We start from the raw sequence: 15,252 nt of genomic DNA, 5'->3' as shown, positions 1-15,252 counted from the left end.
ACTACCTGAGATTCACAGAACAAGAAACACTCTTTTAAATAGGACAGCTAGAAAGTAAGCCAATCTTTTCATTTCTTCTGTACTGCAAAACTGTTGTTTTAAAAACACACAGAAAAAAATCAGACATTATTTTAATATTATACAAATGCAGACCATTAGGTTTAAAACTGTTTATAAATCAATACTGTGTAGATTCCAAAACATCATTGAATGCGGTTTAATAAGTGCTTCAATTAGTAAACAGAGATAGGAAGCATTAGATCATTTTGTGATTGTTTCATGTGAAATCTGTGTCATCTTGTCCTTCCGCTCTTTCAATATATTTACATCTCTTGTCAACACATACACCACCGGGCCCATTACAAACAAAGGTCCTTATCCCTTTTTGGTATTTTTTGATTCTGAACTTGAAAAAAAAAGCAACAGGAAGCTGATTGGTTGCTATGGACAGCAGAGATGTGAAAAAAAAACACTAATTGCTGAAAATAATGCTCATGGATCATAAAACACTGCTCCTGGTAAAGCAATTTAGTTACATAATAAGGCAGATAGAAAAAACACATGTCCATTAAGTTCACCCAAATTTAAGATACTCTCATTCCTTCCTTCCTCATTCCTCCTGTTTCTTAATGCCTAATTTCAACTAAAAAAAAAACCACCTAACCCCATTCCCTCCTGTTCCCTGAACAGGGTGTTGGCTTTTTAGAATACCGCTCTACCTAACGGAAAATTGTGTTCAAAGTAATGCACATATGATCTCCAACCTTCTCCCTGTTCTTAATCCAGCCGCATGCTGTGGGCAGAGTAAAGCAGCAAACACATGTCACACAGCAGGTATATGTGAGCACCACCAACCCTGGCAGACTGGATGATGGCTATACCTTCTGTGGTTCAGAGGACTGGGGTTATATGTTGGGCATCATCCAACCCACAATGAAAGCTATTGGACTGAACACAGATTCTGCATGGGACAGAAACAGCAACAAAGCTGCAATTTTATTGTTAACAGGTGTTAAGGTATTTCTTTTCCTTAAAAGCTGGAGTTAAGCATTAAACAGGACATAGATCATTTCTGTTCCAATCATTTTTTTTTCCGTTTTATAAAGACATTTTACAAATCTGTTTTCATTTGTGCCACTTTATTGGCACAACAGGAGAATGATATAATATATGTATATATGATACACATGTTATGTGCTGAGCCCCTAGGGAGGTGTGAAAAGAGCCTCTGGATGCACATCCACAGATTAAAAAACATACCTGAACTATCTGGCATGACGCACCACAATACAACCCAATGCATATATGTGAATAAGATCTTTGAAAACAATGGAATGGCAAGTTTTATCCATATTGATGCATCATACACATTAATCATGATGCCTAGATGTAAACAGGGCCATAGAGCTCATTTTTATTTTGTCCTTCTGGTGCATTATGATAAAGCAAGCTGTTTCACGGTTAACAAATGAACTGGATGCCAATTCAAATGAACTGCTGCTAATGCCAATGCATCTGCAGCATTCTTATCGACACAGCACACAATGCACAGTAGTCATTTGACAGAAGTACAAATCCATAGAGTGTAGTAATAAGGTATTCCACCCCCCCCCCCCCCCCCAAAAAAAAAAAACAAAAAAAACCCATGGCCCTGGGTATACCATGTGAAAATATTAAATATTAGACAGGGTCGAAATATGCTTATTTTAAGTAAAGCAATCATTTTTGCATCTCATCCTAGGCAATGCAATATGAAAAAGCCACTCTTATATTTTTTCTCCTTAAATTGTGTAATTGTTCTGGGGAACACATCTGGGGTCTTGAAAACTCAGCTGTACTGATGTGATTTACACCGTTAATGAAAGAATGTTTGAACAGTGTAATATGCAATATACAATTCTGGCTATGCAGTCTGCTGCTGGATCTCAAAAGCATATTGTTTTATGTTTGTTAAAATATTCACAGCACTGATACAATCAGGTGAAATTGGATTGTTTGAATACATGGTAAAAAAAAATATTGTTTATTGCACTCCCTAGCTCCACACAGAGCTGTATGTAGTTTTGTATCACACCCCACTATTAACATATACCACATTCAAACTGCTTACAAAATTCAACACAAGCTATCATAAATGAATTGTCATTTAATTATTGAGCGGAAACAGAGATCTGGTTGTTGGTATAATTACCAGCAATTATATCAATTAGCTTAGCAAAACAGCACATTAGTAATTTAATCAAATATAATTTATATATTAGCATATTTTTATATAGTACAAAAAACAAGCAAGCCATCCTAAAATGTTATACCTTCAGTAATACGTGTAAAAGCCTTGCGAGTTACCTTGTGTGTTCACTATGCCTTGTTGCAATGTACAAACAAATATATAAATCCAGCTGCTGACACTGTTCACAGTTCCATATGCATGTGCCAAAATGTATTCAAAACAACAATTATTGCCGCACTGTCCCTACATCCAAGTGTCTCCTATATATTATATTTAATTAACATTTGAATAGATGACAATTATGAAAAAACAGGGATAAATTAAAGTAAAGTGAAAATAAACATGCAAAGTAAATGTCCTCCAGTGCACTGCTTCAGTGCCTAATAAAACACAAGCCCATCAGTGCATATCCTTTTTTTAACTTCTTACTATTGGTTAATCTGTGCGATAGTGCTCCACATATAATCAAAGTACCACCACTCTCGTGCCCCCCCCCCCCCCCCCCAGTGGTATTATCTTCACCTCAGGGAGTGTGACCTCACAACTAAATTTGGACAATCAGCGCTGGTGAGCCACCTCCTGAGCTCAATTAAAAGGGTTCTCTAGGCTCCTGTGCTGATCCTTAAATCAGTCTCCTCCATACATGTAGATGGAAAACAAGTAGTACATAGTGCTTATAATGTTTGAAACCACATATTTTATTAAAAAGTCAATGGAGGTACTCACAATCTTATGGTGCTTCCAGCGCACCAATAATCTCTAACATACAGTCTGTTATTAACACCAGATAAAGCCGCACAGCATTTATCTGTCAGCAACTCCTCACTCCTTGTGATGCTGCCACTGCTTACAATGTCCTCTCCCCTCCCCTACGCGTGTTGACACAAGGATCATGTGTCTTCCTCAGGGGGATTGTTATTGATAGCAATTCTCCTGAGGAAATGTCCATCCAAAGTTGTGGGCCTTTAGCAGTAAATGACAGCTGTTTATGATGTGTTAAACAACTTTTTGAAATGAACACAAGATCTACACCAGATACCAAACAATTGCATCCAAAAGTAACTACTCCCCCCATCAATAGTGGGAAACTGCACCCAATTCTTTTTGTTTGAGACCCACAATTAGGCCTCTTACACATGGGAGTAAAAAACTTTACTTTTTTTACTGATCTGGATATAGATGCATTGTAGTCTATGGAATCATGCACACAGCTTATAAAGATGAGTAATAGAGTGATGAGTACAGAGCCGTAAAATAAAAACAGAAAATGTTACGTTTGACTGCACTAATTTATGCATGTTTATGCGTCTATGCGTGCACATAAACGTATATTGCCATACTGGCAATGAAGAAGAATTGTGCTTGTATTATGCTCTTTTATAAGCATTTACACAAGGTCTTTATCAAACATTTTATTTAGGATCTTGTTATCAACAAGATCATAAATATAAAAATCAGTAAATTCTTATGTCCATGTGCAACTGACCTTAAAAAAAAATTACAAGTAATTACTGTCCCACCAATCATTTCCTGCAATCATTTAGCCCTAAGTGATTGCTTTTTATGTAACATTGTGAGCCAAGGACTGCCATTTTTACAGGTTTTAGCTTTTAATTTCTTTGACTGAGATTTTATTAAAGTTTTTCCAATATAACAAGAGAAATAAAGCAGTATAGAAACTAAATGTGCACTTAATTTATCAGTACACATTGTACAAATATTGCTCCCCAAATGTAAAATGGAAATGCTAATACTGTAGCAGAATATGGGTAAAACAGGACTTACAGAACATCAATGTGTAAGAATAGGTTGAGCATCTAAGACATAAGGGTTATATGTGCGTAAAAAAAAATGCCCCCCCCCCCCCAAAAAAAAAGAAAAGCATCCAGGCTATCGACGCCAGGAAGTCGGCACGTGCAGCATGCGAACACGCCGGAGCTCATCCTTACTGAAGACTTCTAGGAGATATGACATTATTTGCCTAGGCCTGGAAACCAGGAAATAAGTGAATAAATGTAAAAAATTTAAAAAAAAAGTAAATATGATATTCTTTCCTATCTATTCACTAATGCTAGCAGCATACGGGTTTAAAATAGTCAATGTTAATAGAGAGAGTAAAGTTCCGCTTTAAAGCAAATTAAACCAACTCTGCCTCAACGGGCAAAGCTCCAGCACTTTGGGTTAGTGTCAAAGCTTGCCCGTCTATTCCTGTCTCCATAGTGAAATAATTTCATGTTATATTAAGTTGATGTGCAATGTACTGTGAATTTTGTGTGAAAATACTTTTATAATATTTAACATACATCAGCATATTATAACATTTAACAAGATTTTAATTCTGGAATGAAACTTGCGAAAGATGAGGCTTTTGGGCTACTAAAGCTGAGCATGTGAGGCCACCGCTGCAAAAATTATAAGAAACTTAAATACAACCAACAGTTCTAATTCCACAATGGTAGCTTATATTTAAAGATTATATGTGATTTTTGCAGCGATCATACTTGCCTCAGATTATGACAGATTACTTTTTAAATATAATAACCACCAACACTAACTTTCATACCATTTCTAGGACTTCAAATCCAGTGCATCAAAGTGAATATGTTTAAAATAAATTTGTACAACTGCAATAATGTATTTCAACACAAAATTAAACATATTTGTAAAATGCTGGTGAACAGCCATTATGCAAAAGGTTCTAATGGACATTTTCCAGCAAAGGATTCAAAAATGACTGTTATCTTGTCTACCACTTTTATTTAAATAGATTACCTGGAGCTAATGACAAGCTCATGATAAGGACCACTGAAGGCTAATTATAATCCATTTCTACTGAGCTTCTTTCCGCACAGCATATCAATGTTACCAAGAACTACTTGAATTTGTGATACTTATCCATCAATAAAAAACAACTCGGACACATCAGTCAATGGTATGTCAATTTGTGCTGGGAATGCTGTATGGTCATGAGGACCCATGTTGGGGAATAATTACATTAGATAACAGCAAGTAATCTGAATGCCTTATCAATTTTGTATGCTTATTTGTCAAAAGACAACCATACCCAAACTATTCTAATGTAACTGCCACAATCTGACTAGTCATGAAAAAAAGACTTCCAAAGTTAAAGCCAAACTTCAACCTCTATGTATTTATCTTTCTGTTCTGCTATAGAAAGTTAAATCTGAACTTGGTATGAATATTTCTGAATAGTTATATTGGTCCAGCTTGGACCATTGTAAGCATGTATGTGCCATACCTGGCCAATCCCCATGGAAGTTGGAACACACTCTAGCAGGCACCACTACTACATTGATCGTCACTAACTTCCAGGTCAAGTGTAGAGCAGCTGCCCTGCTGCTTTGTGAACACAGGGGGCTACTCACTTGACACGGGTACCATTTAGAGAACAATTTTGATTCTCTCAATCAATTCAAAGTGTTCTCTAAATAGACAAGGTGGAGATTGTGACATCACTGCCCTGCCCCTCTACCTCATCCAATCAGAGAAAGCTTTGCATTCATTGAGTTTATACAAAGTGTTCTCTGAATGGCAACATGCTGAGTGAGTGACCTCCTGTGTTCACTAAGCAGAAGGACAGCCACTCAGCATGGGACCCGGAAGCTAACGGTAATTACTGTAGTAATGGTACTTACTAGAGTCATATCCAGCTTCCAGGGAGCTCTGCCAGGAATGCATACTTACATTAGTTCAATTGGTTGGCTGGACCTGATGTATCTATGCAAAAATATCCATACCTAAACTTCAGTGTCCTATCCCAGTAACACAACAGTAAGGTAGGGGATATCTCCCCAACGTAGTTACAGACAGTAATGAAAAAAGAAAACCTCATACATTTTCAAACTTAACAGGAATGCTAACCCCTCCACAATCTATCCGAAAAACAATTCTATCAAAAGTTCCAGGTTTAGATGCACTTTAAGATCTCATTTAAAGTGATTGTAAAGCTTGAGATTTTTTTTTCATAAAATAATAAACAAGTTATACTTCTCAGCAATGGTTTTGCACAGAGCAGCCCCGATCCTCCTCTTCTGGAGTCCCCTGCCCGCAGTCTTGGCTCCTCCTTTTTGGCGAATGCCTCCCTAGAAAGCTGCTTTCTAGGGGGGCATTCATGCAGGCTTGATCCTGAGCCACCCTGTCTGCATCAATAGGCATAAACAGTACAGCTGCCCCACACCCCCTGCTGCCTCGTCACAGAATTTTATTGACAGCAGCTGCAGCCAATGGCTCAGACTGCTATTAATCTGCCCAGTGGGGAGGGAGAGAACCCTCAGTTTTTTCACATTTACATTTTTTTGGAAAATGAAAAAAAAAAAAACTTACAATTACACCCCAAAACACATTCTGCTATGCTATGGATTATCTGGAGACTGAGACACTGTTTGCTGGACTGCTATGGCCTTGGCTCCACCCTAAAGTATACAGGAACTCTAAACCCTGATGTGGGACCTGTCTATTGGCAGTGAGCCACTGTTTTTTTTTTTCTTCAATACACCAGCATTGTGCACTGTTTTTCCAATTGTCCACAACTAGCTAAAGTACAACTAAAGTTTCTTGTATGACAGTCTAAACAAGTACTGAATCTAGTTACTATGCAATACACAAACCATATAAAATAATACAAAAACCTGTATTTACCTTATTTGTGGGATGTTGCAAGAGAACTAAGCAAAAACTGCCGCATTTAGGATTAAGTGGGAGAGCACAATTTTACCTTAACCAAACTGTAGTTTGTGAATGTGTTACAAACTTTGTTATCTGAAGGTCCTGCCAGTAACATCACTTTCTATTGCATTCTGACAATACCAAGCCACCGCCTTGGAATTAGCAGCAATGTTGTCAGCCTGCCATGTGTGCACCTTCAGTTGGCCATTGAGCTGCCTGTAAGATATCTAGGGGCGTTCCTTTTATCAGGCACAGTGTCAGTTCTTTTCCATAACCTATAGCTGATTCAAATTGATATCAAGTGCTGGAATGTATAGAGGTACTCTTTACTATGTAGGAAAATTGTAAAGTAAATATTGCTCACAATAATTCTCCATATCAATTTTAAGATTTGGAATGGAAAAAAATGGCCTTGTGAAAAAAATATGTTATCTTTAAGAGGATTTAATAACAAGAGGGTTAGAGTCAATGTTTTATATTATAAACATTGAATTACTGTTTATAAATGAGAAAATTACATGAAACTACATGGATTATAGACAAACATTAGCCATTACTTAAAAGGGAGTAATTTGGGCATACCTCTTATTTTTATCCTCAATTTGAAGAATGAAAATAACATCATCGGACACTTGTAACTTTGAGCTGCTTTCTCCCCATTTCAGCTTGAGGCTCTGGGGTCCAGCTGCGGCACACTCCAACCGAGGAGGGAGGGGAGGAAGTGGGTTTGTTTTTACACTGATTGTATGACTGAAAGGACCAGGACCAATCTCATTCACTGCTTGGATCCGAATTCTGCAAGATAAAAGAAAAATAAATTGACAACTGCTGCATAGCTTAACTATAGCTTATTCTAAAACTGCATTGTAAATTAGAGAGAGAAAGTTTACACGGCCTTTTGGAAAAATGGCTGCTAGATACATAAAATTGCTAGAAATGTTCATAAACACGATAGAGTCTTCATGTATTTGGGTAATTCAATTATATAAATGTTACAAGAGTCACAACCCAGTCTCCTTTACAATGACAGTCAGTGGAAGGGGTCATGACCCTGCTTTCTACACGACTTATAATCTAAATAATAAAAGCTTACAGCACATCAAGGAGCATTCAAACTTAAATGCTTTCTCATTACAAACCACTAAAGTAAGCAGGAATGTGGTTTATACACCAAATCTTAAAGAACAGCTTTTTAATACTAGGTTAATCATAATAAAACATTTGAAACCGAATGGAAACTGGCCACCGTAATCATACATTCAGAAACTGTTTAAAATAAGTAAGTTGTGGGAAGTCAACTTTTATCAGTTCCAAAAAATGTAAATATATATATTTGTGTAAGCAATCTGTATTCCACATGACATGGTCCTTTAACCACTTCCCATCTGCTGTATGTAGAATGACGGCCGGGAAGTGGCTCTGTTATCCTGACTGGGCGTCATATGACGTCCAGCAGGATAACATGCCAGCCCGCGCCCGTGGGGGCACGCAACGTGGCATTCGCGAAAGCGGCGTGTCAGTTTGACACCCCGCATCTCAGATCGTGATAAGAAGCCTCTGTCAGAGGCTTCTTACCACGTGATCAGCTGTGACCAATCACAGCTGATCATCACGTGAACCAGGAAGTGCCGGATTAACGGCATTCCTCGGTTCACGCTGACAGGAAGAGCCGTTCGGCGGCTCTCCCTGTCAGAGGGGGGGTCTGTGCTGATAATCAGCAAATTGATTATCAGCACAGCCCTCTCAAATGTACAAATTACCTGCCAACCAGTGCTCAGCAATGTAAAAACAATAAATTCTGCCAGTGCCCACCACAGTGCCAATCACTGCCCACCACAGTGCCAATCACTGCCCAGCAGTAACACCTGTCAGTACTTATCAGTACCTCATCATCAGTGCTGCCCATCAGTGCCACTTGTCAGTGCCAATCAGTACCGCCTATCAGTGCCAATCAGTGCCGCCTGTCGGTGCCCATCACAGTCGCCTGTCAGTGCCCATCAGTGCTGCCTGTCAGTGCCCATCCGTGCCGCCTGTCAGTGCCACCGATCAGTGTCCATCAGTGCTGCATATCAGTTCCGCCTATTGGTGCCCATCAGTGCTGCATTTCAATGCCGCCTATCAGTGCCCATCAATTCTACATATCAGTGCCTCCTCATCAGTGCCCATCAGTGCCACTTTATCAGTGCCAACTCATCAGTGCCCATTTATCAGTGCCAACTCATCAGTGCCCATCAGTGCCGCCTCATTAGTGCCCGTCAGTGCCGCCTCATCAGTACCCATCAGTGAAGGGGAAAACAAAATTTTATGACAGAAATTAAAAAAAAATATTTTTTTTTCAAAAATGTTGGTCTTTTTTAGTTTGTTTAGCAAAAAATAAAAACCGCAGAGATGATCAAATAACACCAAAAGAAAGCTCTATTTGTGGGAAGAAAATGATAAAAATTTACTTTGAGTACAGTGTTGCATGACTGCGCAATTGTCATTCAAAGTGTGAAAGCTGAAAATTGTCCTGGGCAGGAAGGGGCGTAAGTGCCTGGTATTGAAGTGGTTAACCACTAGTTTTTGTAGTAAAAATTTTAACTATGAAATGACTTTTTCTTGACTGCCTTTAAACTACATGAACCTGTAAAGAGACTGTAATGGCAGTGATATCTAGCAGTTTCTTGCATCCCCTGTTTCTGATAATCTCCTGCAGCATGTGCCCAGTCTCCAGCATGTCCACAGACTGAACATCTACTAAAGTATGTCTTTTCTGTAGCATTACTTACACTTGACATTATGTGATGGTGAGGTTAGGGGCCACACTTGCAGCCCCCTCTATCAAGTAAGTTGACCTAGATCATTCAGCCCTCTAAGATGCTATATTAAAGATAATTTCAGTTTTATCATCTTAAAAGTCTGTAAATGTGTAGAAATACTGTATACTGGTGTTTCTGTAACATAATATTTGCCAGAATAAAAGCTTGTTTCTTTTATCTAAATAAAATAGTAAATCAAAGAAGCACATAAACAGCATTACAGGCCTAGGATATTGAAGATTTAAACTGTTTAGACAACGTTTCATGTAAACCATAAAATATTACAGCAAAATGATCTGAAAAAAAAAAAAACGAATTTACAATACAAAAGCTATTTCACTCATGGAATGTTTTTCTTGATTCTAGAAATAAGGAGTACTTGGTTTAGACAGATTGGAAATACAAGGATTTAATTGGCTTTTATTAATTCCAACAACTGTCAGTAACCTATAGCAACCAATCAGTCTTTTATCAGTCAAGCTGTACTTTCCAGGGAAATGCTCCTTGAAATGTGGTATTAAATAAAAGCCCGTAGGTGTTCTTTACATATTTTATACACATGTGACTATGTTGCTGTTCATATATTGTTACTGGGCTCCTAGGCTGACACACGTAAAATTAGGTCTCCCACATATGCAGCTTTCTCAGGAATGCCCCGTGTTTCCCTCTGGAATTTCTCACTAAGGACTTCTTATTTTCTCACATAACCAAACAAATGCCCATTTTACGTCATACAAGATCTGTTCTGTATGTGGTACATTTTCCAAAATATATTTCTGTATTAACAAATGCAGTACAAGTAAATTACTGTTTAAATATTGTATATACATAAAGTAAGTTTTGTACTGTTAAGGCACAAACCAAAATGCACAATGGAAACATGGAAAAAAATTTTTCTGCTTTTTTTTTTTTAAGTCAGCCTGAAATACTTTAGTATAAAAAAAACTGTAAGGGGTAAGTAATGTTAATATGAACGTTGCTGCAATCTGGCCAATGGAGATTACAATGGAGAAACCTGATCAGGCCACAGCGTTTTTACATGGATTCACACAACTTTCATCCAGGATTCACACATTTTCACAACTGAATGCAATTAGAAAAATGTGTAAGGCCTCTTTCACATGAATGATCCATTCAGATCCGCCTGTCAGTTTTTTAGGCGGACCTGAACGGACCCTCCATAGACCTCTGTGGAACGTCGGATGTCAGCAGTGACATGTCCGCTGACATCCGACCCGCTCCGATCCGAAAAAGTGTAACGTAGGAAAAACCTACTTTTCCATCCTTTTTCGGATCGGATCGGGTGACGACGGACTCTACGGTCCGTCATCATCCAATCCCCCATAGGGGAGAGCGGCACTCTGACAGGTCCATCGCTGCACACTGTCATCTGCCTGCTCAGCGGGGATCCACAGAGCGATCCCAGCTGAGCAAGCGGATGTTCACGGGGTGGATCATCATGGATCCGCCCCGTGTGAAAGGACCCTAAGTCTTGTGTAAAAAAATCTTCATTTTCAGATGCCATTGGGTTTTATCTATACAGGCAGTCCCCGGGTTACAAACAAGATAGGGACTGTAGGTTTGTTCTTAAGTTGAATCTGTAAGTCGGAACAGGTCCATTTTTTAAGTGTAGCTCCAGCCAAAAAAATCTATTTTTAAGCTTTTTGGATAGCAAGGGAAGGCTTATCACCCCTGTAATGTTTGTTTTGCTGTCTGTGCCCCTGTTCAGAAGATTTCACCTCACTTTCTGTCCCAATGACAACTGGATTTGGAAAATTTTGGGCTGTTAGGGAAACAAGGAGAGAATTTCCCTTCCTAGGAGTAGATTTCATCTCACTTCCTGTTGTCTCCCTCCGTTTGTAAGTAGGAGCCGTTTGTAAGTCGGATGTTTGTAAGTAGGGTATCGCTTGTATATTTATTATGGTTAGTCTGCTGAGTTTTTGCTTCTGCATACAAGGTTACAAATTGCACCTACCTACCATCTGTAACAGACGGTCATAACAAAAGTTGCTATAAAAATTATAGTATTCTGCATATATCTATGGAGTTCCTTTTTACAAATCACTAGCACATTTTCATGCACACATCTTCTAAGGCAAACATCATTTACAAAGTTTTATATTAGGATGTAGCTCTTGAAGCCAGATACCCATATGTACATAGAGCCTAAAATTACAATACCATGGATAGGGATATTTTTTAAACCTGCTCCCGTTCTTGAGAAAAATGTGTGAAGTCAGCAAAACTCTGAACTTAGCACTAAACCTTATTGAAGTTTATGGGAGGCCATTTTTTACCCTTTTTTTCTAAAAATACTGTTGTGAGGGGAGAGATGTTTTTTTTCCATGTGGCCAAATTATGCTTAAGGGATGCCTTTAAAAGAAAACCTAAAATAATAGGCTCTACTGGAAAAATTAGTACAAGGGTAGTCATCCCCAAAAAGTGAAATGTAAATAAACACACAGACCTTAAGAAATTTCTTTAATAACAATATTTAACAATATGTCCATAAGTATGGGGAATCTGAGGGCATCTGTTTAGGGAATAATCTTTTTTGTATTAGGCTGGCACTTTACAGGATATTTGTTTTAAACATCCAAAAACCTTCTGGTTTTAAAAAAAGGTGTTTAGGTGAGACCAAGTAACACAGGGAGTTTGGTATCATATGGTTTCCCGCATCACCCTAGGAGTCACCTCTTTTATGTTTCACCAAGAAAATAGATAGCGATACCTAGCATGTCATGCTTCGAAATTGTGATGATCCAGAAATATTAATGTTTATCCATGCTATTGGATGTTGTGTAGCAAGTCCAGCCTTTGCATTTGTAAAAAAGTTATCCTTATGCAGTTTGACTGCTTTCCCTCTCCTTTTGTTCCTTTTTCAAATGCTACTCTTCAATAACACACAGAAGTTAAAGTGGTTGTAAACCGTCTCCTATACCCAGTGAAGTGAACAGCCTCAGATAATACACAGAGATTAACCACTTACGGACCGCCCGCCGTTGTTATACATCGGTATTTGAACAGGGATATATTTGTTATGGCAGCAGCTAGCTACCATAACCCCGGTATCCTCTTCTTCAGCAGGCGGTCCGCTTTTAGATAAAAGTGGTCTCTGTGGCGGATTCACCATGAGATCATTTTTATCAGCGGCGTGAGAGGGCCCCCCTCCCACCGCGCTCTGGTGCTCTCCGCCGATTACTGGAGCCGTCAGAGGCGATCGGGTCCTGTCATTTCTGTGGTATGGAGAGGAGTGAGGGGAAGATGGCCCCCACCCGTCTGTGTACCACTGCAGGGAAGAAGCAACGGTCTTTATGACCCCAGATCTCATATTTAAGAGGTCCTGTCATACTTTTTTTCTATTACAAGGGATGTTTACAACCCTTGTAATAAAAGGGATGGAATAAAAGTGTGATTTTTATAATGACTGCGACATTGCGGCGGACAAACCGGACACTTTTGACACTATTGTGGGACCAGTGACATTTATACAGCGATCAGTGCTATAAAAATGCACTGATTACTGTGTAAATTACACTGGCAGGGAAGTGGTTAAACGCCTAGGGGGGATGGGCTCACTACAACATGACAGAGATCACTGCTCCTGATGACAGGGAGCAGTAGATCCCTGTCATGTTGCTAGGCAGAACAGGGAAATGCCTTGTTTACATAGGCATCTCCCCATTCTGCCGCTCTGTCACGATCGCGGGCCCCCGGCTGACATTGAGTCCGCAGGACTCACAGGCATGCTCACAGAGTAGAGGGGACGTACAGGTACGCCCATTTGCCCTGCTGTCCTATTTTTCCCAAAGTACATAGTCGTGCGCTGGTCGGCAAGGGGTTAACAGGGGCATGTAATTACATTTTTTGAAATAATATTTAACAGCAGGGATCGTTCCTGCGCCCAACAAGAGTAATTGTGAGGGGTTACCGTGTTCTGCCACCACCAACTTTTTCAGCAGAGTATATAGTGCAGTCCGTATAGTATATATACTGCAGTTCAGAGTATATAGTGCAGTCCCTATTGTATATATACTGCAGTTCAGAGTATATAGTGCACTCAGTGTAGTATATATAATATAGTGCAGGGTATATAGTGCAGTGTACAATATATAATACAGTGTACTGGAGTGGTTAAGGGGAATCCTATGACAGAATTAAGGAAAAAAACGGCATGGGTTCCCCTCGTCCCTACCTGGCCGTTTGGGTCTGGTATGGATTTTGGGGGGGGACCCCCGCGCCATTTAAAAAATAAAAAAAAAATTGGCATGGAGTTCACTTTAATATCCATAACAGACCCGAAGGGCCTGGTATAGACTGGGGGGGGGAACCCATGCTGTTTTTTTTAAATTATTTTGTATGTATATTGCTGGGATCTGGCAATACATTACAGCCATGAGAAATTTTAAAGGACATTTTTTCCCTTTAGAAATGTCATTTTGATGCGGTACTTTTCTAAACCTGGGAAACATGCTCTATTTACAGGCATACTAAGGAGACCCCCCAGGCACAATATTTAAAGGAATATTTCATTTTTATTGTTTCACTTTCACATTATTAAAATCACTGCACCTGAAAAAAACATCCGTTTTTAAAACTTTTTTTTGCATTGATACATGTCCCCTGGGGCAGTACCTGGGTCCCCAAACACTTTTTATGGCAATAACATGCATATAAGCCTTTAAAATGAGCACTTTTGATTTGTCACGTTCGTGTCCCATAGACTTTAGCGGTGTTCGCATGTTCGCACAAATTTTTTATCTGTTAGCAAGTTCTGGTGCAAACCGAACCGGGGGGTGTTCGGCTCATCCCTACAAAAAAGTAACAAAACTAAAGATAACACACTTTCTACTTTGAGCAGTGTAAATTTTACTGTAGAGAAATATGCACTTTATTCTATAATTTGTCCTGTTTAAAATTACTGTAAAGTTATGATTCAGTTATAAAGCTTTGCAAGTTATTTACAAATGACATAAAGGCTTGATTTAAATGTTCCATGTTTTTTTAATGAAACACAATGCAAACAAAATTACTACCAAAATACATATTTTTAAAAGTTTAAAGCAATTGTAAAGTCTCGTTTAAAAAAAAAATAAATAAATAAACATGTTATACTTCTCTCCTCCGTGCAGTTGGTTTTGATCCTCCTCTTCTCATGTCCTTTTTTGCTGCTCCTGGCCTCTCCCTCCTATCGAGTGCTCCCACAGTCAGCAGCTTCCCACTGGAGCTGAGTCACAGCTCCGTGTGTCTATACAGACACGGAACCCCAACCCGGCCCCGCCTCCTCTTGATTGGCTGCCTGACTTTGATTGACAGCCACGGGAGCCAATGCATTAAGATAAAAAACATTCTGCCTTTACAACTTCTTTAAATATTTAGCAGTTTGAACATAGTAGCTAAAAGGAGAAGGGTAGGAAGTAGATAATTAGGGCCAATTAGGGCAAATCAAGGATTAATAAGGGTTAATAAGGGGTTAAGTAGTAAGAAACTACTTGTTAAGTTGATTTAGCTAAAGCCGTTTGCAGATTGAAGCTCCTT

The 15,252-nt window shown here is 39.0% G+C and overlaps 1 protein-coding gene across 2 annotated transcripts in view; it reads right to left on the bottom strand.

Annotated features, from left to right (window-relative positions):
- FNDC3B (fibronectin type III domain containing 3B) overlaps nucleotides 1-15,252 on the bottom strand; it is a 471,921-nt gene that overhangs the window by 44,302 nt on the left and 412,367 nt on the right. For both annotated transcript variants that reach the window (XM_073626229.1, XM_073626230.1), the window contains one exon: nucleotides 7,499-7,711. In XM_073626229.1, the coding sequence (XP_073482330.1) occupies nucleotides 7,499-7,711 (213 nt within the window). The remainder of the gene's footprint in view (nucleotides 1-7,498; nucleotides 7,712-15,252) is intronic.

The sequence above is a fragment of the Aquarana catesbeiana genome, linkage group LG04 (genome assembly GCF_042186555.1).
Source record: "Aquarana catesbeiana isolate 2022-GZ linkage group LG04, ASM4218655v1, whole genome shotgun sequence".
Taxonomy (NCBI): Eukaryota; Metazoa; Chordata; class Amphibia; order Anura; family Ranidae; genus Aquarana; species Aquarana catesbeiana.
This window is presented reverse-complemented; position numbering and strand designations above follow the sequence as displayed.